Source organism: Haliotis cracherodii, unplaced genomic scaffold (assembly GCF_022045235.1).
Source record: "Haliotis cracherodii isolate W230 unplaced genomic scaffold, xgHalCrac1.p SCAF_15, whole genome shotgun sequence".
Lineage (NCBI taxonomy): Eukaryota > Metazoa > Mollusca > Gastropoda > Lepetellida > Haliotidae > Haliotis > Haliotis cracherodii.
In genome coordinates, this window is record NW_027266270.1 from 17,223,725 (window position 1) to 17,249,440 (window position 25,716).

Genomic DNA, 25,716 nt, shown 5'->3' on the forward strand with positions numbered 1-25,716 from the left:
TTAACCTTAAGTAGAATAACTGAAACATAAGACATGTTTTTTTAAGTACCAGCATTTTCTTTCAGATAATTAAAATCGTTCCAGTGGAAATCCTGGATGACTGGATCTATTATGTTGGGCCCGAGAGATACACATGGCATACGACATGGTGGCTGCACTTGACTCTAGATATATAAGCAGCGCCGTGACGCTCCCCAATGGTGCTGATACAATGACATCATGATATCCCGTCTTGGGACCTATTTGGTATGCTTCACCGACCATCTCGAGACTTGATACCTACGTTCAATAAGTTCAATATAACTTCAATATAAGACCAAGTCACTGAATATCTTTTGCACTTTTATTTTTCAATATAATATCCATTCACCTCAATACACTTATTCCATTTGTCCTTCAAGCTTTTAATACCACTTTTATAGAAACCCGCCCTTGCCCCTCTGACCACGAGTCTGTGGCAGCCTTTATGTCCTCGTCATCCTGGAAGCGTCTTCCACGTAGGCCAGATTTCATTTGCCGGAACAGGAAATAGTCACTGGGATCTAAGTCTGGGTTGTAGGGTGAGTGATTTAGCTGTTCGTTAACTATATATATAGATAAGAAAGAGCAAAGGGGCCAATACAGATCTCTGGGGCACACCGGCTGATAAGTGTTTTACGTTGGATGCCTGACCATTAATTACTACTCCCGGTAATCTATTGGATAAGTAACTTTCGAACTGTTTGAATAAGTTTTAATTGATGCCCAATGCTTTTAATTAAGATAATGACTCCTTGTGCCATACCTTATCAAATGCCTTACTTATATCACAGAACACTGCCCTTACTTCCTTACCAGTATCTGCCTTACTTATATCACAGAACACTGCTCTTACTTCCTTACCAGTATCTGCCTTACTTATATCACAGAACACTGCCTTTACTTCCTTACCAGTATCTGCCTTACTTATATCACAGAACACTGCCCTTACTTCCTTACCATTATCTGCCTTACTTATATCACAGAACACTGCCATTACTTCCTTACCAGTATCTGCCTTACTTATATCACAGAACACTGCCCTTACTTCCTTACCATTATCTGCCTTACTTATATCACAGAACACTGCCCTTACTTCCTTCCCAGTATCTGCCTTACTTATATCACAGAACACTGCCCTTACTTCCTTACCAGTATCTGCCTTACTTATATCACAGAACACTGCCCTTACTTCCTTACCAGTATCTGCCTTACTTATATCACAGAACACTGCCCTTACTTCCTTACCATTATCTGCCTTACTTATATCACAGAACACTGCCCTTACGTCCTTACCTGTATCTGCCTTACTTATATCACAGAACACTGCCCTTACTTCCTTACCTGTATCTGCCTTACTTATATCACAGAACACTGCTCTTACTTCCTTACCTGTATCTGCCTTACTTATATCACAGAACACTGCCCTTACTTCCTTACCTGTATCTGCCTTACTTATATCACAGAACACTGCTCTTACTTCCTTACCAGTATCTGCCTTACTTATATCACAGAACACTGCCCTTACTTCCTTACCTGTATCTGCCTTACTTATATCACAGAACACTGCCCTTACTTCCTTACCAGTATCTGCCCTTACTTCCTTACCATTATCTGCCTTACTTATATCACAGAACACTGCTCTTACTTCCTTACCAGTATCTGCCTTACTTATATCACAGAACACTGCCCTTACTTCCTTACCTGTATCTGCCTTACTTATATCACAGAACACTGCTCTTACTTCCTTACCTGTATCTGCCTTACTTATATCACAGAACACTGCCCTTACTTCCTTACCTGTATCTGCCTTACTTATATCACAGAACACTGCCCTTACTTCCTTACCTGTATCTGCCTTACTTATATCACAGAACACTGCCCTTACTTCCTTACCTGTATCTGCCTTACTTATATCACAGAACACTGCCCTTACTTCCTTACCATTATCTGCCTTACTTATATCACAGAACACTGCCCTTACTTCCTTACCAGTATCTGCCTTACTTATATCACAGAACACTGCCATTACTTCCTTACCAGTATCTGCCTTACTTATATCACAGAACACTGCTCTTACTTCCTTACCTGTATCTGCCTTACTTATATCACAGAACACTGCCCTTACTTCCTTACCTGTATCTGCCTTACTTATATCACAGAACACTGCCCTTACTTCCTTACCATTATCTGCCTTACTTATATCACAGAACACTGCCCTTACTTTTTTGCCTGTATCTGCCTTACTTATATCACAGAACACTGCCCTTACTTCCTTACATTATCTAAAGCAGTAACTTTCTCATTGTAAAAGTACGTGAGTTGACATTGCGTGGAATCCCATTATCATTATATCTGAGAAAGTTAGAAACATTCTTGAAGACACGCCTCTCAAATGTCCTCGCTAAGCATGGCGTTAAAGCATCTGGCCTGTAGTTGGTACACTTATTTATATCCCCTTTTTGTAAATAGGTTTCAGATTTGCGTCTTTCGACATGTCAGGAATTACAGCATTTCTAATAAACAAATTAAACAGTTCAGTAACATAATGGGATAAGCTCTTGGCGATCATTTTGACTGATCTGTTTCCAATATCATCAGGACCCGTTGCTTTAATACCATCAACAGACAGCAAGACACCACACACCTCTTCTTGAGAGAAAACTATATCACATAACGTATAGTGTAGATTATATTTTGTAAAAACAGAAGGACTATCTGGTTTGTCAAATATTACTCATTAAAAATATTGGCTATTTCATCAACAATAATTGGCGGCAAATAAGATGCCAGCGTCTTAGATCTAAGATAATCCTCAACCATATGCCGCCATGGTTTACTTCCCAGCGAACTAGTCATCCTGTTATCTATTTGACTTGCATGATCACGTAAGCTTTTCTTACCATCGATATAACCTGTTTTCTGGTTGTTTCAGTGGCATGGTATGTTAAGGGATTTAGCTCTCTAATGCTGTTGATTTCTCTTTCGACCTAGGGCGTATTTGACTATTATCCACTGTTGATCTTATGGTCTTATAACTACCCCCTTATTAGGGACAAACCTATCCTCTGTACTCCTAACTAAATCGGTAATATATTCTGTGTAAATCAGTTGCGGTTTTCTTGCTGTACTGGATATTACTTGTTTATAATTTAAGTGTCAGCTAGAGAATATATATATATATATATTCGAATGGACAATCATTGCAATTCTTTCTTGCATTAACATGCGCAAATACTGGACAGGGGTCAATGCCAATAATAACAAGTACTGCAAACTTCACAACTGTATTTCCGTCTGTGGTGAAAATTAAATCAATTAATGTGCTAGTGTGAGACGTGATTCTTGTTCGTTCTGTAATTATCTGCCTTAGACCGCATGTGTCCTCCAAATTTAAGACAGCTGCCAGTAATTATTAATTTATTGTATTTCATTTCATTTATCCATCCATCCATCCATCATCCATCCATCCATTCGTTCGTTTAGGGCGCCTCAATTCGCTATGCAGACCATATATTTTTATTTAACGTCATACATAACTTTAATTAAGCTGCTATGTTTGTTGGCTCAATGACAGTTGGCTCGAATCCCAAATTCGACTTTATAATTTTTCTTAGACCTGCGTCCCTTCGGGTTTTCCTCCCACATGAAGCCCACACATCGTGATATAACTTGAATATTATTCATAACGGCGTTAAACCCAACAATTAACATGTAATTGACCCATGGGAATTGATTATTTTAATTGATTAAGCTGTATCGTTAAACTTTCGAGTAGAAATGCCCCGTGTCAAAATGAATGAGTGAACGTTGTTTTGCGCCGCAGGAAGCCATATTAAAATATGTCATGGCGGCCATTACACAATTGAGTCTGTACCAAGCAGACCAGTGGTTGATAGCAAGAGCAACGACCCAATGAGGCCACCCAATCCATATTCATCGGCTCTTACTACAAGCATGTGGCACGTGGTAACTATTTGTCATTAGAATTTACGGATCAAGTCACGGGTAGAAAGTAGGCTATGCTTGTCGCGAGAGGCGACTAAAATGGATCGGTCTAGTCTGCCTCAAAGTCCCTGAACCTATTTCCCTTTCTGCATTGCCCTTACTCTAATTTTATAGCCCTAAATAAATCAAGTCTAGATTTTCAACAGGTTCAGATCCGAATCTCCCTTCTCACTAGGGCTCCTTTTGACTTTAAATGGAGTTTATTTTCAGAGACTATGGATGTTCTAGGATCGATATTGCTCGGTGACTTGGTTGATCACATGTTTTTTACCCCGTCGGCGTTCGAGGTTGCTCGTAATATCAAGCACTGGTTTGTCTGGCCCTTGCGCCATGATTTACATTCCCCAATGATATAGAACAAACTAAAGCTTTAGGCTGCCCTATCGCCTTCGACTTTAGATGACTTTTAGCCATATTGTCATCCTGCAAACCTGTTCCTGACTTACAGAAATAGCTGTAATGGAAATTGCATATTTGACGTTCATTATCTATGCCACCATTCTTTTATCATCCAACACTTGATCAATAGCATCTCGTTATGTACTGTTAAAGTCAAACAAATTATTATGAAATTAAGTCAAGAAGAAATTGTTGAAACGTGCAATATATTAACTGTGTTATTCCGGCCGCTTCACAGTTGCTAAAAAGAGTAACAGTTCAGTCTTCAAGTACAACTGGAACAATTATATCGTTACCTTTATGAAAAACTGATCCACTTGATGAGGATATTTCTATCTTACCATGATACACAAAACTGATTCTCATAATGTGTCAAGTTATATACTGACATATCAGATTATCCCTATCAAAGGTTGAGTAGAATATTTGAGCAAAACATGATGCTTGCAGTCTCAACTTTTGAAAATACACGATAATGTAATATCAAACTGGATGTTCGTGGCGGGTACGTACATTTGAAATTTACCATTCTTCACAGGAACAGTCTTTACACACATTTGCTTCGTGTAGCCTAGCGATGTGAATAATATATATCTCGGGGGTAGCTATTCATATAAAACAATGGTACTTTATTGACACTCTCAGACCAGGGAATAGCGTGGATTGTCGTGAAGTCACATATATCGATCTTTGTTTTTTCTTATATTGTGTTCATTGTCGGTAACATGTGAGTGAGTGAATGTTGTTTAATGCCTCAACCCAGAAGAGCTCTTCTGAAAGCATGAGTAAGTATCTACAGCATAGGGATACGATGATATGCAAATTGGAGGGTATCAGAGTCCGAGTTTATGCAGGTCCATGTGAGTTGAGGAGAGATAGGGATTAACGATTCTTTCATTCATGAAGCGACGTGCGTGCACGTGTGGTGTCTGCTTGTACTAGCCCACTGAAATACCATGCAACAGCTTAACATGGATACCGCACTCAGACACAATACACTCACTCCAAGCAGGCCGGCCTTTACTTATATCGCTATCGCCGAGCGCATCTTTTAACGTTTTTTGGAATTGGTTGTTTGTTTGTTGTTTAACGCCGCACTCAGCAATATTCCAGCTACAGTAAACTACGTTTATAACGAACACACTTATAACGACGGATATAACGAACTTACTTTTTTGTCCCGACTAACTGCTGTATTATTCTGTATATATGCTTATAACGAACTACGGTTATAACGAACTGAAATTAGTGGTCCCTTTGAGTTCGTTATAACCGTAGTTTACTGTATATGACGGCGGTCTGTAAATAATCGAGTCTGGACCAGACAATCCAGTGATTTATATTATCAGCATCGATCCACGCAGTCGGTATTATGCGGCCTGGGGATTGTACCACCTCACCAGGCAGAAGCTCTGCTCTTATTCCTTGGACCATCGAGGATGTATAAATATACGTACCTATTTTGAAGCCCTTACTTCTTTGAGCTTTCTAAACAGCACCAGGGCCCACTTGCACAAAGCGATCTTAATGCTAAGACTATCGTAAGACAATGTTAAAGTAAGGGAGTTACAATCATCTTAGCGCTAAGATCACTTTGTGCAAGTGGGTCCAGATCAGATGGATGACAAGCCGTTATAGTGACGTGTTTGATGCCCATCTTGGGGGCATCATCTGAAGCCAATGTCTGGTTCCCCCCAGTCGTGATGTTCGTGGAATATGCCTGGACAGCGACGAAAGAAAAACACTCAGTCACTCAGCCAATAATGTTCGGATGAGTATATCACCCGCCCCCTTGCAGTCTACGCGGTTTTGTATTTGTTCCTACAAGTTGACAATACTAAACAATAGGTTATTTAGTAATCGGACCACAATGCTTCATATAATCATCGGACAAACATCAGCAACAGTATATTACTGAAGGAAAAAGTGGCGTTGGGTTAGCCCAGTAGTTAAAGCGTTCGCTCGTCACGCCGAAGACCCGGGTTCGATTCCCGACATGGGAACAATATGTGGAGCCCATTGCTGCTGTCCCCCGCCGTGATATTGCTGGAATATTACTAAAAGTAAAACTCACTCACTCACTCCCCGGAAAACATAAGGAAATATGACGATGTTTATGTCTTTGAAAACAGTTTCGTGCTAGATTGTTGAACGTAAAAAATAAATTCCATGCAGCAACAAAAATCAATGTTATATGTTTCCAACGCCAACGATCGATTGAACTTCAAATGAGATATTGGTTTAATATTCCACACAGAGCCAGTTTAAAAGGGGCAGTTATATTAACTGTCTGGAGCCTATTTCCAGTCTATGTACAGACGTTGTAAAGACTGACTTGTGTAATTACTGACTTGTGTCAAACTGACAAATTTGTCTGTGTGTAAATACTAAATTGTGTCAAACTGAGACATTTCCTGTGTGTAAATACTAACTTATGTCAAACTGAGACATTTCCTGTGTGTAAATACTAAATTGTGTCAAATTGAGACATTTCCTGTGTGTAAATACTAACTTATGTCAAACTGAGACATTTCCTGTGTGTAAATACTAAATTGTGTCAAATTGAGATATTTCATGTGTGTAAATACTAAATTTTGTCAAACTGAGAGATTTTCTCACATCTGAGTTTACAGACACACACAGGTTTTAAATCATGCGATTCAAACTGGCTGAGACTGTCACCTGACAAGAGCCTAGTCCCCCTTAAAAGAATGGCGGTGCTCTAGACATGTTGTCTATTCAATGTAATATGATACTTGTGCCTTGTACATTGTACAACACTTGAACATTATACTTGATACAAGGACAAGCATATACTGTTAAAGTTTGTTTACCCCAAAATGTTAGTTAGCAGATCGTAACTCCCACACTTTAACATAGGCTTACAATAGTCGATCACTTTGGGCAATACTACAACATTATTCTGAGATGCAGTGAAATCATGGGAATACTGTTGAAAGAAGGTTTCAGATACAGAGGCTATGGGCGGACATTCGGTCAAAAAACTTGGCTTTGAAATGTTACAGCAGTCCGAGTTTGCTTCCGCTGGGTATATGATGCGTGTAATGAGACGCATGCCGCCGAGGCTAACAATGACGTCATTCTTTGTTCCCTCACTGTCTGACGTCATATACACCGAGGAGAGAGGGATTTTTAATAATTACGTTGTACTTGTTCAGGACAATATTGGAAATCTGAAATATGTGGAAGCTTTGTGCTATATACCAACAGTTCCTTGCTTTATAAACACAATTCAAATACAAAATGTGACCGCCTCCGTGGTCTAGTGGTAGAGCGTCCGCCCGAAGAGCGGAAGATCCGGGGTTCGATCATACCAAAAGACGTTAAAAGATTGTACTTGTTGTTACCCTGTCTGGCGCTCGGCATTAAGGGGCTAAAACAAGGACTGGTCGGCTCGGAGTCAGTATACTGTGTCTGAGTGGGGTATTCATGTTCAACTGCGGCATGGTATCTCAGTGAGCTAGCACTATAAATCGGATTAGTCCGGACTAGGACAAGCAGCTACGTCGTACACACGTACATGCACGTCGCTATATAAGTGCAATGGTCTTGGACGCGACGTTAAATCCCATTTCACCTCACCTCACCTCAAATGCAAAATGTAAAGGCTTTGAAAATTAACAAGTTGCTTAAACTCGGCATGTTGCACAAAATACAGCGCCATCTGGTGTTCTTTATAGCCAATGTTGTCCTTCAGTGTTTGGTATCCTTTTGTGTTCACGCACATTCTGCAGTACACAGTGTTCTTCCTTTTAAATAGCATCTTTTCTTTGAGGGTTGTTCAGTTGTATTTTTTTATATTCAGGGTACATTATTCATACACAAATAATGACCATTATTTGTAACATTTAATACTTTATTCGTAACATTTGACAAATTTTCTACTCGTGACCTATATTTCAAATGACGTAGTTCTGTTCCAAATGGCCGTCCTTGGCTACATCAGGAAAGAACTTCTTCTCTCCCAACATGTATTATTTATTGATTTGATGATTATTTTTCTTCAATTACACTCAGTTTGGTGGCCTTCCGCCTCCAGCTGAACACAAGTATCGAATGGAGCCCTGCAGATGTGTTTTATTGATTCCGTGATGCTCAGACACACAAGGACGTAAATAGCGCTGTTAGGATCCCATTGGCTGGGTACTGTAACACTAGTTCTGTTAATGGTTTCAGATGTACCTGTCATATGAGTGGACTGAATGCACACTACCACCATCACTGCATGGTCTAAATATGAAACTATAGCCAGGACATAATCACAACCACATTACGCATGTTTACGCAAGCCTACATTCCCCGCAGGTGATATTTAATGAAAACATCTTTCCTGTGACCCTTTCAAGACATTTGAAATGTAAACAGTTCATGGGTTTAAGAAGAAGTATGTCATGAATGTTTCCGCTCAGCAATGTATGTGTCAGACGAGTATATGGATATTAATAATTTGTTTTCACTCAGCGTTCGATTTATAATGTCCTTTGACTTTCAGAATCAGATTAGATTTCAGACTTCTGGTTTATATATACTCTCAAAAAAGAGTAGGGGATATTTGAAAATGATGATTACAGTAACACAAAGAGGTAGCCAGTGATGGTTATGGTGGATAAGAAAGAGAGAGTGTGAGTATGGTTTAACGCGCTTTTAACAATAATGCAGTTATATCACGGCATGTCAGCTTAATGGGAGAGGAAAGCCCGAAGTGATGCATGTATCAGACGTTTACCACTTCGGTGAAACCCACACAGGTATGGTGCTGACAAACCTAGAAACATAATCGGGGCGAACCGGGATTCGAACCCACAATCATAGGTTTCTGGCGTGCCAAAGGGACGCAACTCTGCACAGCGAATCGCGGCGCCTTAGACGACTGGGCCACCCGTGCCCCCGAATAAGAAAAAGGGAGGACTGGGTGTAATATGACAACCAACAGAACATGGTACAACTATTGGCGCCAGTAAGTTGTTTCGTTAGTACTGTCCAGTGAGGGGCGGTCGGGTAGCCTAGTGGTTAAAGCGTTCGCTCTTCACGCCGAAGACCCGGGTCCGATTCCCGAAATGGGTACAATGTGTGAAGCCTATTTATGGTGTCTCCGTGATATTGCTGGAATATTGCTAAAAGAAGCGTAAAATAAAACTCAATCACTGTCCAGTGACCCTTCCATGGGGCGTTCTGGCAGATACAGTGGTCCCGCCCCATATCGTTACAGACCCACCCCAGGAGGACACCTCCTCATACGTTTTTGATATCCAGTTGAGAATCTGGACTCATCCGAAAACATTACACGAGACCATGGGCGCTTCCCCCATCGGCTCTGCAAATCACAGACTGAGATACATTGAACTACCCTCTCGCTGAGTTCTTCCAGTGTGAAACATGCCAAAAGCCCTGAGGCGTTGATCACGTTATAAGCGATGCATTCCCTATCTGGGGGCGGTCGGGTAGTTTAGTTTTGTTAAAGCGTTCGTTCGTCACGCCGAATACCCGGGTTCGATTCCCGACATGGGTACAATGTCTGAGCCCGTTTTTGGTGTCCCCCGCCGTGATATTGCTGGAATATTGCTAAAAGCCGCGTAAAACCATACTCACTCACACACTTCCCTGTCTCATCACAGATACTGCATTAAACCAAGAGCAGAGAGCTTACGCGTTACTGTGAAAGATGAAAAGGAACAAAACAAATGGCCCACTGAAGTGTCAAAATCAAGACGGATCTCCTGCATGGAGGTATTGTATGGTTCACGGGCAATGTTTCGAGTGTAATTGGGGCGCGCGTGCGTGCGTGCGTGTGTGTGTGTGTGTGTGTGTTTGCGCGCGCGCGTGTGTGTGTACGTGTGTGTGTACACTCACTCACTCACTCACTCACTCACTCAATCGTGATACCCGTCCGCAATGTCTCGGGGTGTGCAGAGTGATTCCAACGGCCATTTTCAATCGGAAATTTATGACAAGGAGGGCGGAATAATGAGAGTTTATATACCGAGGGACAAAAGAAAGTATATGGAGTTTGTTTCTTTTTTGATTGAAAACTGAAAAATGCAAATGTATTGATTTTCAAAGCTAAGATGTCCATAAGATACCCATAAGTTTCTGTGTATTATGCGAAATTGTAACAGATGTTGTATCTTGGATAACACTTTCTAAGTAGAGTACAGATTCTCATACTCATTTTTGGTATCCCGTCCGGGATTTGAACCCACACCCACAGAGTGGGCCAGAGTGAAGCACCTAATCGCCAGCCAAAAACTGGCGATTAGGTTTACGATTCCAACTATATCATGAGCACGTGTTTATGAATCAAAATCAAATAGTGATCTTCGAGAAAGGATTAGCGTATCCGTCACAAACATATGCAAAGGCAACTCAAGTCTTCACGTGTTGACGTTTTTATAATTCAAACCCTTGCCGAACTAGGCTGGAATTCCTGGGCTCGATCGTAACGCCACCAGTGGCTATTACGAGTTATGTCCTTTCTATGCCCCTCCAATTGACCAATCAGATTTAACCTCTCGTATCACTTGCATTTGCTTCAAATAAAACGGTGGCGCCCAGTCAAGACAATCCGATCGATAATCAAGATCTATATTGTGATAAAACGAGTCTTACATCGCGAAGTGCATCAAATCACGTGAGCACCTTCATTAAAAACATGAAAAGATTTAGAAAATATCTATTGACAACGAGTTACCGGTGCACTTGCCTTGCAAATCCTGCAGTCGACCGAAATCTGCATGACACTTTACGAACCGGATCTCGATTTCGGTGCGCGATTTTGATTGGACTATGCATAGACTCGTTAGTCCAGCCAAAATGTAACTCCATAATACCAGCCTAGTTCGGCAAGGGTGGAAACCTACTTTTATAGTCAGTTAACTCTCTTGCCTCGGGAAGATGGGATTTGAGTGGATGGTGTACATGGTCACAGCACCTTCCTCAAGCTTGTCCATTTTCCAAAGGTCCAAAACACCTGCTTTATATTACTGTCTTGTCACAGTGAAACAGTTTGTTCAAATGAGTTATGTTTTTCTTGTGGATGTACCGTTATAACATCATGAAAGTTCACGAATCACTAATTCCTTATTTCGCAATCACTTCAAATTTGGGCTCAAGTCTTATCAATAAACACTCGGAGGTAAAAATAAATAGCATTTCGGATAAAAATGCCACATTATTTTGCTGATGTATTTTATACAATTGTTTATTTTGGTATATAGGGTAAAGGCCCACGTAAAAAAGACATTGCAGTATTAAATGTAAAGACAATTGTGAAACTGTGAAATGTACCTATTATCACAAGGAAAATTCATACTGGATATATATCGCGTCAATAAATGATTCATTTGTTGATAAGATATGGGTGCGCATCTGATGTTATAGAATATACATCATAGTGCATAATACGTATCTATATTCGGATTGCATCTACGTAAGTAACTTCAAAACACGCATTGTATGATGGGATCGTTGTGCTGGTGGTGGGCAAACGTTGAAGTCCTTAGTGTTCGCAATGCCCTTTGTAAACGTTCGTTCCTGACTATGTCAATCCTACCTCTGTGTTTTGGTTGAATAGTTTGATCCTGAAATATCACAATGATTTATAAGCTGTAATTCCGATTCTACATAAAGTGTGTTTATCAAAATCAAGGACGATAAACAACAAGATTTGATTTTATGTTTTTATTTGGATATCAAATAATGTACCTGTCCTATTTTATAACGGTTTAGATATATGTACCACTCCAAAGAAGTAAAACAACACTCTAGTCTTTCACATTACTATAGAATCCCTATCATGCCAGACATATTAGACCGCCTCCGTGGTCTAGTGGTAGAGCGTCCGCCCGGAGAGCGGAAGGTCTGGGGCTCGATCCCCTGCCGCGTCATACCTAAAGACGTTAAAAGATGGTACTTGTTGTTATCCTGTCTGGCGCTCGGCATTAAGGGGCTAAAACAAGGACTGATCGGCTCGGAGTAAGTATACTGTGTCTGAGTGGGGTATTCATGTTCAACTGCGGCATGGTATCTCACTTAGCTAGCACTATAAATCGGCATAAGTCCGGACTAGCACAAGCAGCCACACAAACACACACACGTACATGCACGTCGCTAATAATCAATATTCTTGGACGCGACGTTAAACCCCATTTCACCTCACCATGACATATTAACTACACTGAAATGAAAGCATCAGGTGTTCTTTAACTTTTTTGTTGTGCTCTATAAATTACTATACTTATTTGAATGATCATTTAATTGCTTACACATAAGATACGTACATATACGTTTCAATATACTTACGTTATCACCTAACACGTAGTCACATCCCTTTGTCATAGGTGTATTTTTCAACTGTGTACGTTGTTGTTACCACTTTATTCATTTGTACGTCTATGACGCGTTGTATGTAGTTTTGTACGGACGTACATTACGTAGGTTATGGCCGAATACGTATGTGACCCCACTGCCGGTATTCATGTTGGATCTTTCCTCTTACGTGTATCCGTCCACAGTACGGGGACGTATGTCTGTCACCCCCAGAGGACAGTAAAGTATATGTTCCTATGGGTGATTATATAGGTTAGCCTATGTAATGATCCCTGTGCGTACGTATATATATTCCCTCTGAGTATATAAAGTTCACGTGTACGTGTGCAGATTCCCACGTGTACGTATATATGTTCCCTCAGAGTATATATAGGTTACTGTGTACGTGTGCAGATTCCCACGTGTACGTATATATGCTCCCTCTGTGGATATAAAGTGTCCCGTGTACGTGTGCCGATTCCCACGTGTACGTATATATGCTCCCTCAGAGTATATATAGGTTCCTGTGTACGTGCGCCGATTCCCACGTGTACGTATATACGCTCCCTCTGAGTATATAAAGTTCCCGTGTACGTGTGTAGATTCCCACGTGTACGTATATATGTTCCCTCTGAGTGTATAAAGGTTCCTGTGTACGTGTGCCGATTCCCACGTGTACGTATATATGTTCTCTCAGAGTATATATAGGTTCCTGTGTACGTGTGCCGATTCCCACGTGTACGTATATATGTTCTCTCAGAGTATATAAAGTTCCCGTGTACATGTGCAGATTCCCACGTGTACGTATATATGTTCCCTCAGAGTATATATAGGTTCCTGTGTACGTGTGCCGATTCCCACGTGTACGTATATATGCTCCCTCAGAGTATATATAGGTTCCTGTGTGCGTGCGCCGATTCCCACGTGTACGTATATATGCTCCCTCTGAGTATATAAAGTTTCCGTGTACGTGTGTAGATTCCCACGCGAACGTATATATGTTCCCTCTGAGTGTATAAAGGTTCCTGTGTACGTGTGCCGATTCCCACGTGTACGTATATATGTTCCCTCAGAGTAAATATAGGTTCCCGTGTACGTGTGCAGATTCCCACGTGTACGTATATATGTTCCCTCAGAGTATATAGGTTCCTGTGTGCGTGTGCAGATTCCCACGTGTACGTATATATGTTCTCTCAGAGTATATAGGTTCCCGTGTACATGTGCAGATTCCCACGTGTACGTATATATGTTCTCTCAGAGTATATAAAGTTCCCGTGTACGTGTGCAGATTCCCACGTGTACGTATATAGGTTCCCTTGGAGTATATAAAGGTTCCCGCGTATGTGTGCAGATTCCCATATGTACGTATATAGGTTCCCTTGGAGTATATAAAGGTTCCCGCGTATGTGTGCAGATTCCGACGTGTACGTGTATATGTTCCCTTTGGGTATGTGACATCAGTTCCAAGAACAATCTTTACATAGTTGATGTCATACTATGTATCGAAGTCTTACACTGGATATCGTTGTTTCCAAAGAATACAGCCATATCTGTGTATGTGAATATTCATAACACACGTACTTATAATAAACCCACTCCTACGCTCTCCGCCAACAGTAGACATACCAGATACTTCAAACTTACAACTTCAGTGAGATGCGTCCTTTTCAAATCGGGCAGGTATATCAACTGGTGCAGTCACCCTCATCCCTGTCAACATCTGGACGAGAGAGTTTGTACATCATCATCCAGGTATGTTATCGACAGATAACAGATGCATGCAGCAAATCTGCAGTGTGATTCTGTCGCACCAAAACGTATAAGATTTATTTGATTCATATAATTTGAGTTCATATCTAAGGTTATGTTTTGAAGCCTGCCAGTCGGTAGTAACGAGTTCTCACACATCTGCTTCTTAAGTATATATTGCAAGTATTCCTTTTAAGGTATACATTGCAAGTATTCCTTGTAAGGTATATATTGCAAGTATCATTTTACGGGTTATATTGAAAGTATTCTTCTAAGGTATATATTGCAAGTATCCTTTTAATGTATATATTGCAAGTATCCTTCTAAGGTATATATTGCAAGTATTCCTTTTAAGGTTAATATTTCAAGTATCCTTTTAAGGTATATATTGCAAGTATTCCTTTTAAAGTATATATTGCAAGTATTCCTTTCTAAGGTATACATCGCAAGTATTTCTTTTAAGGTATATATTGCAAGTATTCCTTCCAAGGTTATATATTGCAAGTATTCCTTTTAAGATTTATATTTAGTTCAGTGGTTAAAGCTTTCGCTCGTCACGTCGAAGACCCGGGTTCGATTCCTCGGATGGGTACAATGTGTGAAGCCCATTTCCGGTCTCCCTCGCCGTGATATTGCTGGAATATTGCTTTAAACGGCGTAAAACTACACTCACTTTAAGGTATATATTGCAAGTATTCCTTCTAGGATATGTATTGCAAATATTCATTTTAAGGTATATATCGCAAGTATTCCTTTTAAGTTTTTTTATGGCAAGCAATCTGTTTAAGTTGTATAATGCAAGTCTTCCTTCTGAAGTATTCATACTTTGGTATTTACTGCATATCTTCATTCTAATCAATATATTTCAAGTATTCCTTCTAAAGTATATATGTCTTGTATTCCTTCCGTAGTATATATTCTTTACTACTGAGATATATATTGCAAGAATCCTTCTAACGTATATATTCCAAGTATTCCTTATACAGTATATATTGCAAGGGTTCCTTCTAAATTATATAGCGCAAGTTTTCCTCCTAAAGTATATATTACATGTATTCCTTTAAATATATAATTTGCAAGTATTCCTTCTAAAGTACATATACATATGACCACCGCCGTGGTCTAGTGGTAAGAAAGGGCGTCCTCCAGGAGAGCGGAAGGTCCGGGGTTCGATACCCGGCCGCATCATACCAAAAAGACGTTAAAAGATGGTACCTGTTTGGCTCTCGGCATTAAGGGGCTAAAACAAGGACTGGTCGACTCGGAGTATGTCAGTACTGTTAAATCGAAATTAGTCCTAGAACAAGCAGCCATGCACACACACACGTGCGCATGCATGCACCTCGCTATAAAAGTACAATAATCTTGGACGCGACGTAAAACCCTATTTCACCTCACCTCTAAAGAATATATTGCAAGCATTCCTTCTCACGTATATATTGCAAGTCTTCCTTCTCAGGTATATATTGCAAGCATTCCTTCTCACGTATATATTGCAAGTCTTCATTCTCACGTATATATTGCAAGCATTCCTTCTCACGTATATATTGCAAGTCTTCCTTCTCACGTATATATTGCTAGCATTCCTTCCCACGTATATATTGCAAGCATTCCTTCTCACGTATATATTGCAAGTCTTCCTTCTCACGTATATATTGCTAGCATTCCTTCCCACGTATATATTGCAAGCATTCCTTCTCACGTATATATTGCAAGTCTTCCTTCTCACGTATATATTGCAAGTCTTCCTTCTCACTTATATATTGCTAGCATTCCTTCTCACGTATATATTGCAAGCATTCCTTCTCACGTATATATTGCAAGTCTTCCTTCTCACGTATATATTGCAAGTCTTCCTTCGGAAATATAATTAACTTGTGTAAGTGAATCGCCTTTAATTACAAAATAAAATGGATGGGAAAAGAGAGTTTTTATAAATTGGTTGACATATATATTCCAAGACGTAAGTGAGTTAAAAATCGGCATTTACCCACCGCTAGTATTCCTTCAATTGAATACATGTATATAACAAATATACTCACACGCAAATGAAACGAAAGTGGTTTTAAGCAAATAGGTAACAAACACGGAACCATAAATTGATACGAGTTTTAGCATGTAGTGAAGCCTGATGGTGTTATCAATATTTTTGGTTGCATTTTGAAAGCCCCGAGTAAAAACGCAACATAAAAAACGAATCGCCAAAACGCACTATTTCAATGAATATGTGGGTATCATGCACCCATTTCTCGCGAAATCGAAAATGCACGAACTGTCACGAACTGTAGTGGGTATAAAACTGTGGCCGATTCTTGGACATACCACTCAACAATGCCACGCCTAACTCAAATTCAGAGAAACCAGGCTATCGGACGTTTGGAAGCTGAAGAGTCTGTCCAAGATGTGGCCCGTCATTTCAACGTTAACATAACCACAATTTACCGTCTCCTGCATCGATACAATGCTACACAGACCACAGATGACCTTCCTCGGAGCGGTCGTCCAAGGGTCACCACACCTCGACAAGATCGGCAGATTACCCGTCAAAACCAGCGACATTCGTTCCTAACTGCAAGTGAAAGTGCTCGACAGACCATGGGAACACAAAATCGACACATTAGCCGGGACACTGTGATCCGGCGTCTCCGTTCCAACAACCTCAGAAGTCGCCGACCAGCACGTCGTCCAACCACCAACCACGGCATCGACAAGCACGACTTCAGTGGGCACAGGGTCATCACAATTGGCGTCATCGTGAGTGGAGGCATGTCATCTTCTCTGATGAAAGTCGCTTTTGTGTCTCCCATGCAGACGGAAGAGTCAGAATTTGGCGGCGTCGAGGTGATCGTTTCGCTGACAGAAACGTTGTGGAAAGGGATCCATGGAGTGGACCCAGCGTCATGATATGGGCAGGGATTGGACTTAATGCGAGACTTGGACCCATGTGCTTTCTGAATGTTGGTGAAGGTCGGGGACATGGCGTCACTGCTCGGCGGAATATCGACCAAGTGATCAGACTCCACGTTGTTCCATTTTTTGCACAACATCAACAACACATTTTCCAGCAGGAAAACGCTCGTCCCCATGTTGCCAGAGCTACCTTGGCCTTTCTGTAAAAACACCACATCCGTGTTCTACCGTGGCCAGCCCTCAGCCCTGATCTGAACCCCATCGAACAATTGTGGGATGAGGTTCAAAGACGTCTGCACAATGTGCGCCCAGTCCCTGCAACTGCCGATGAACTACGCATAGCTGCTCTGGAAGTGTGCAGGGGGATCCCTAGGGCCTTCACAAATCGTCTGATCCACTCAATGTACAGGTGATGTGTGGCAGTGATCAATGCTAAAGGAGGTCACATCAGGTATTGACTGACATTTTGGGTATTGACCCGAAACTGTGTAAGCCCTTAAAATTTGAAAAAAACCAATTGTCATCTGCCTTTTAATCCATTAAACTGTCTTCAGTCAATTTTTTGTCAATCTTGCCCATTAGTATATCTTGTCTTTACTGTTGAAAATAAGTAACATGTATACTGCATACTCGATTTGCGTTTCTTTTGCGTGTGAGTATATATAATTAACTTGTCTATGTGACTCGTCCTCAATTTCTAGTCCTGGAAATGAATGGAAATGTGGATTTTCTATAACTTGGTTAACATAATTATATATTCACACGAGTAAGTACATTAAGGACTGCAATTAATTACCGATACAGTGACATGACATGAATAATTCACGCGCCTCTGCTTTTAAAAAAATTAAGGCGTGATGATTTACAATCTTGTTTTGACATAGCTGCAACGGTGTGTATGCATGTTTTAAGTTGGATGGTTGTTTTGTTGTTTAACGTCGCACTCAGCAATATTCCAGCTATATGACGCCGGGCTGTAAATAATCGGGTCTGGACCAGACAATCCAGTGATTAATATCATGAGCATCGATCCACGCAATTGGGATCGATGACATGCATCAACCAAGTCAGCGAGCCTGACACCACCCGATCCCGTTAGTCGCCTTTTACGACAAGCATGGGTTGCTGAAGACCTATCCTAGCCCGGATCTTCACAGGTTATATTTTAAGTAATTAGCATGACAAGAAATATCAAAACTATCCACAAATAGTGACGCACTAAATCATTTAAAATATTTACACCTGAACGTCTGACAAACGGCACATGTTGGATATCCTGGCGATAACTGATAAGACAAATGGCCTCTGAAATCAAAATCGTGAAAATGTTTCAAAATTTCGTTCTTCAATTAGCAAGCATATGGTTTTCGTACAGATCGAAATAGAGAGATACAGTATGTTTAGTAACAACGTTTTCTAATCAAAGATCTTTTTTCTTACTAAATGATCCATTTCACTTCGTTTTTTTGTAAGGAACTTGCAGTGAAAATTGTTGGTTTCCAACCACTGCTCATCAATTAATTACAACATGGTCCATGGTTAATTGCGTGGATGGATGCTCAAGCACTTAATTGTCTGGTTCAGACTCGATTATTTACAGACCCCAGCCATGTACCTGGAATATTGCTGAGTGTGGCGTTAAACAACAAACATAACAAAAAACAAAACGATATACATGAGTTTGTTTAAAGAGGGTGGACATAAGAAATGGGAGCAACGATGGCCTTCCGCAATAAGGAAACACATTTCTGCGAGTCTCAAGGCATGGCTCGATTAGATGCTTCAGGAGCTGATATTGAATATACTTACACCTATATTTAAAAGCAAAATATTGTGAATGCTATCAGATATCTGTTGAAGTACCATGAGCAATAAATACCTATTGTAATGAAAAAAAACCGTTCTAATCTTCACCGTTATCAGCTCTAAATGCGAGCTTTTCCTGTTGTTTCTGATAGTTTTAAAACCCAGGAACATAGTTTAGGTAGTGATAATTGTTGAGCTGAGGTTCCGTCGAATCGGTTTGCAATATATGACTTATTTTATCCTAAGTGATCAAGATGGCGAATGCTAGATTTGGAACATAAGTGGAAAATATTTTATCTTGGATGCAGCCATGGTTCCTCCATTGGTTTAGCTTCTCTTGTTTCAATGAACGCCATGACCTAGCACTTGTAATCCTAACAGGTTTAGGACAGTAGGGTGTCCCTGACTGACGCCAGTTTGGTGAAATTCAGGAGCAAATGCATTGCGCAGACAAATCAAACGGTGTTTTGGAATGAGTAAGGGAAGCAACTCTGCAATGCGAACTGCGGCGCCTTTGACGACTCAGTGCATAGAAAGCTACATAAGCGTCGTTTGTTTGTTTGTTGTTGGGGGCACGGATGGCCCAGTCGTCTAAGGCGCCGCGATTCGCTGTGCAGAGTTGCGTCCCTTGGGCACAACAGAAACCTTTGATTGTGGGTTCAAATCCCGGTTCGCCACGATTATGTTTCTAGGTTTGTCAGCACCATACCCGTGCTCGTGGGTTTCACCGAAGTGGTAAACGTCTGAGACCTGCATCACCTGTGGCTTCCCTTCCACAATAAGCTGACACGCCGCGATATAACTGTAATACTGTTAAAAGCGGCGTTAAACCCAACTCACTCACTCACTCATTGTTTGTTGTTTAACGCTGCGTTCAGCAATAGCCTAGTTTTTTCAGGTTTTCACTTACAGATGTTGTATTGTGACTAGAAACCATATGCTACCGTATTTGTTCAGATGAACAATTGAACTGACTTTGCATGTGTTTGTGACGGGTGGGGAAGGATGCGCTAACCTTTTCGCGAACACATGGTATCGTCACTATTTGATAGTGGTTCATGAACACGTGATCATAATATAGTCGGAATACAATGGACTTTTGGTGGAGATTTTTTTATGATTGTGGAAATGTTTTAATGGCTAACATATCAGCTGGCGCGTTCATGTTTCAGATCCGTCACCATGAAGACCTCAATTCTTTTCATCTGCCTCCTCCTCCTCCTCCCAGGATGCGTCGCGGACGAAGCTGAGAGTGAAGTTGCTGATGCAAAGCCTCACTTATCCGAGAGAAGTGCTGAAGTAGTGGTAAGCCATTGTTGTTACTTTGAATACCATGTGTATACATTGTTGTTACTTTGAATACCATGTGTATACATTGTTGTTACTTTGAATACCATGTGTATACATTGTTGTTACTTTGAATACCATGTGTATACATTGTTGTTACTTTGAATACCATGTGTATACATTGTTGTTACTTTGAATACCATGAGTATACATTGTTGTTACTATGAATACCATGTGTATACATTGTTGTTACTTTGAATACCATGTGTATACATTGTTATTACTTTGAATACCATGTGTATACATTGTTGTTACTATGAATACCATGTGTATACATTGTTGCTACTTTGAATTCCCTGGTATGCATTGTTATTACTATGAATACAATGTGTATACATTGTTGACACTTTGAATACAATGTGTATACATTGTTGGTACTTTAAATACCCTGGGTATACACTGTTGTTACTTTGAATACCCTAGTATACATTGTTGTTACTTTGAATGCCCTGGTATACATTGTTGGTACTTGAATACCCTGGTATACATTGTTGGTACTTGAATACCCTGGTATACATTGTTGTTACTTGAATACCCTAGTATACATTGTTGTTATTTTAAATACCCTGGTATACATTGTTGTTACTTTGAATACCCTAGTATACATTGTTGTTACTTTGAATACCCTAGTATACATTGTTGTTACTTGAATATGATTGTGGGTTCGAATCCCGGTTCGCCCCGATTATGTTTCTAGGTTTGTCAGCACCATACCCGTGCTCGTGGGTTTCACTTTGTGGTAAACGTCTGAGACCTGCATCACTTCGGGCTTTCCTCCCACATTAAGCTGACACGCCGCGATATAACTGGAATACTGTTAAAAGCGGCGTTAAACCAAACTCACTCACTCACACTGTTACTTGAATACCCAGGTATACATTGTTGTTACCTGAATACCCTGGTTTACATTGTTGGTACTTTGAATACCCTAGTATACATTGTTGTTACTGTGAATACCCTAGTTTACATTGTTGTTACTGTGAATACCCTAGTATACATTGTTGTTACTGTGAATACCCTAGTATACATTGTTGTTACTTGAATACCCTAGTATACATTGTTGTTACTGTGAATACCCTAGTATACATTGTTGTTACTGTGAATACCCTAGTATACATAGTTGGTATGTCTTCAGAAATGAATGAAAATATATAAAAACGCCCATCGATAGAAACAAAAACGAAACTCGGATCGTATAGATTTATTGATGACCAAACATTAATTTCTGCTTTCACAGGCCGATACCTGTGTACACAAAAGTCCAGACAGGAACAGTCTGATACCATTTATATTACGTTGTCGCATTGTGCTCATAGTTTTATATTAAAAAACATATTTGGTCTTCTAGCTGTAGCTGAAAAATATCTAATATCGATACAAAATCCCAGCCCCCAATAGTCGGTCCATGAGCAGGACCCACGATGTCCGTGTGTTGATGCATGATCAGTCAGGTGATTCCCCATCATAACAAGTCTGCTAGTTGTGTGTCCAGGTGTGGCCATGTAAGGATATGAATAACAGTATAGCAGTATCATTACGATAGTTAAACTGTTCATATACGTCACCCTCAGTCTTGTTCTTGTTCAGGCTAAGGCTGATACTGACGCAGTCGAAAGGAGCATTGAAGCTAGACTTATCAGATATAGCACCAGTCGAGTCAGATTGGGTAGCAGGTCGGGAACCAGCTACGGAAGCACAGTCAGAAGAGGCTGGAGAAGCCGAGTTGGAAGCACTGTCAGAAGAGGCTGGAGAAGCCGTGTTGGAAGCACAGTCAGAAGAGGCTGGAGAAGCCGTGTTGGAAGCACAGTCAGAAGAGGCTGGAGAAGCCGTGTTGGAAGCACAGTCAGAAGAAGCTGGGGAAGCCGATATTACGGAAGGAGGAGAAGTAGATTTGGGACCAGATACCGAGGCTGGGGACGCAGACCCGGAAATCGGAGGCGGAGGCGCAGATGTTTGGGAGACGGTAGCGGCGACGGCAGCGGCGATGATAGCGGCGACGGTAGCGGCGATGATAGCGGCGACGGCAGCGGCGACGATAGCGGCGATGATAGCGGCGACGATAGTGGAGACGATAGCGGCGATGATAGCGGCGACGATAGTGGAGACGATAGCGACGATGATAGCGGCGACGACAGCGGCGATGATAGCGGCGATGATAGCGGCGACGATAGCGGCGACGACAGCGGCGATGATAGCGGCGACGATAGCGGCGACGATAGTGGCGATGATAGCGGCGATGATAGCGGCGACGATAGCGGCGACGATAGCGGCGACGATAGTGGAGACGATAGCGGAGACGATAGTGGAGACGGTAGCGGCGACGACAGTGGAGACGGTAGCGGCGGAGATGACGATGAATGTTGTGGCGACAGTGGCGACGATAGCGGCGACGATAGTGGAGACGATAGCGGAGACGATAGCGGCGACGACAGCGGCGACGACAGCGGCGACGACAGCGGCGATGATAGCGGCGATGATAGCGGCGATGATAGCGGCGACGATAGTGGAGACGATAGCGGCGATGATAGTGGAGACGATAGCGGAGACGATAGTGGCGATAGCGGAGACGATAGTGGCGACGATAGCGGCGACGACAGTGGAGACGGTAGCGGCGGAGATGACGATGAATGTTGTGGCGACAGTGGCGACGATAGCGGCGACGATAGTGGAGACGATAGCGGAGACGATAGCGGCGACGACAGCGGCGATGATAGCGGCGATGATAGCGGCGACGATAGCGGCGACGATAGCGGCGACGATAGTGGAGACGATAGTGGCGACGATAGCGGCGACAATAGTGGAGACGATAGCGGTGACGACAGTGGAGATGACAGTGGCGACGGTAGCGGCGGAGAAGACGATGCATGCTGTAAGAGGTGCAGCTGTTGCCGCGACACTCATAGTACCGAAGGGTAAGGCTTTTAGGGTTATGTAATCAGTACAAAAGCTGCGTGAGTAGCATGTCCTGTGGGAATACACCTGAACTATATGTCACAGGGTAAATGAAGGTGTGTCAAGGGGCATCACTGTTTATGTCTTTAATAATGATAATATGAATTCCTTAGTCATACAACTGTCTCGTATCTCGGTTGTGTTACTGTCTCATTTCTGAAACCATTGAAAAACTTGGTTTTGACACTCACTGATAATTAATTATAGCTAACACTGATGAATAACTGGGCTATACCACTGTCTAAAAAATAGTATTGAAACTATTGAAAATATAGGTTTCGGTTACAGTCTAACTATTAATTAACTTTGCTATGCTATTATCTGATAATTGATTATAGCCAACACTATTGAATAACTCGGTTATACCACTGTCTGATAATTAGTGTTCAAACTATTTAAAAAACTTGGTTATACCACAAAATTAGAGCTGACGCTATTGAAAATCTTGGTTGTTCTACTGTCACAACATTAGAGTTTAAAATCTTCAATAACTCGTTTATGTTATTGTCTGATAATTGATTGTAGCTGACACTATTTAATAACTTGGTTATATCACTTTCTGTTAATTAGGGTTGAAACAATAACAGAACTCGGTTATATAAATAGAATTTCTATAAAGAAGTTAAACATCCAGACAATATTGTTATTATTTTCGTCAGGGGCGGTGGGGTAGCTGAGTGGTTATAGCGCTCGCTCGTCACACCAAGAACCTGGTTCGATTCCCCACATGGGTGCAATGTGCGAAGGCCATGTCTGGTGGCTGCCGCCGGGGTATATCTGGTCTATTTAAAGCGGCGTAAAACCAATCTCACCCACTCACTCAAAACGTCACTCAAAGATACATATGCTAGTGCGGTTTTGCTAATATCTGAAGACTGTCATGACAAATTTATATAATGAATGAACAAGCGAAAAGGTTACAGTGGGTGAATGTTGATTAACGCCGCAGGCAGTATTATTCCAGTAATAATATTTTCCTGTTGCTGTGTCACAGCAAATAGATTCACTTGCGCAATTCGTCAGTTCCGTTGTTGTAAAGCATCTCTTTTCGTCGCTCTAATAGCTCTAAAGAGATCATGTAATATTTCGACCTGTAGTAACCGGCGTTAACTAAAATTTAACTATTTCTCGTGTGCCATTTAACACGTTTATTTAACTACACTGAACAACTTTAGACACTTTCAAGACTTTGAATGGCATTTCGAAGTGATGCACATAGGGCAGAGAATTAAAGATGTCAACTTCTTTATTATGAGGAACACAACATTTCGGAGTATATGCTTACTCCTTCATCAGGCGAATGAATTCTATGCGGCAGAGAGCATATATATGTACATGTAAGGACAACAAAAGTAATAACATTACAAAAGATGGAAACTAACAAGGAAAGCCAACAGATAATTGCCGCTGGGCTGGCTTCCAGTTGTCCATAGTGAGTGAGTGACTGAGTGAGTTGGGTTTAACGCCGCTTTTAACAGTATTCCAGTTATATAGCGGCGTGTCAGCTTCATGTGGGAGGAAAGCCCGAAGTTATGCAGGTCTCAGACGTTTACCACCTCGGTGAAACCCACGAGAACGGGTATGGTGCTGACAAACCTAGAAACATAATCGTGGCGAATCGGGATTCGAACCCACAATCATAGGTTTCTGGCGTGCCCAAGGGACGCAACTCTGCACAGCGAATCGCGGCGCCTTAGACGACTGGGCCACCCGTGCCCAGTTGTGCATAACCATCAGTGCTAATTACTGTAAAGTGTTGACTTCTATTGTCTTTTGCTAATCACCTATCAGCGGTGATTATAATAAGTTTACATAAATTATCTCCCTTTTGACACTTTCTTTTCGTTTCAGGATGCCAGATGACTACAGCCAACATATGATGCAGGACTATATACATTAACTTTTGAAAATGTAATTACGTTTGAAATCATATGTTAATTACATGAAATAAAAAGGACGCCTAATGAATCTTGTATTTTCTGCTGGTGTATTATGAAGCTTTCGTTCATTGTTATTTTCTTCCATGCCTCGGGTGAGGCATTTGTGTCAGGGTAAACAATCCATCCCTCGAACCTAACACAACACAAACATTTACTGTTTTAATATGTGAAACAAAGTTGAAATTGAAAGATTGTGGCTCTTATATAGCGGCGTGCATGCACGTGTGTGTGGCTGCGTGTACTAGTCCGGACTAATGCCAAT

At 41.2% G+C, this 25,716-nt stretch overlaps 1 protein-coding gene across 1 annotated transcript; it reads left to right on the forward strand.

The window, feature by feature from the left end:
• The first annotated feature begins 14,439 nt into the window (after nucleotides 1-14,439).
• On the forward strand, nucleotides 14,440-23,514 carry LOC139462330 (clumping factor A-like). The gene is made up of 3 exons (XM_071243972.1): nucleotides 14,440-14,502; nucleotides 20,388-20,520; nucleotides 22,150-23,514. The coding sequence occupies exons 2-3, from the start codon at nucleotides 20,398-20,400 to the stop codon at nucleotides 23,476-23,478; spliced, it is 1,452 nt and encodes a 483-aa protein (XP_071100073.1). The 5' UTR covers nucleotides 14,440-14,502; nucleotides 20,388-20,397; the 3' UTR covers nucleotides 23,479-23,514.
• Nucleotides 23,515-25,716: the final 2,202 nt, after the last annotated feature.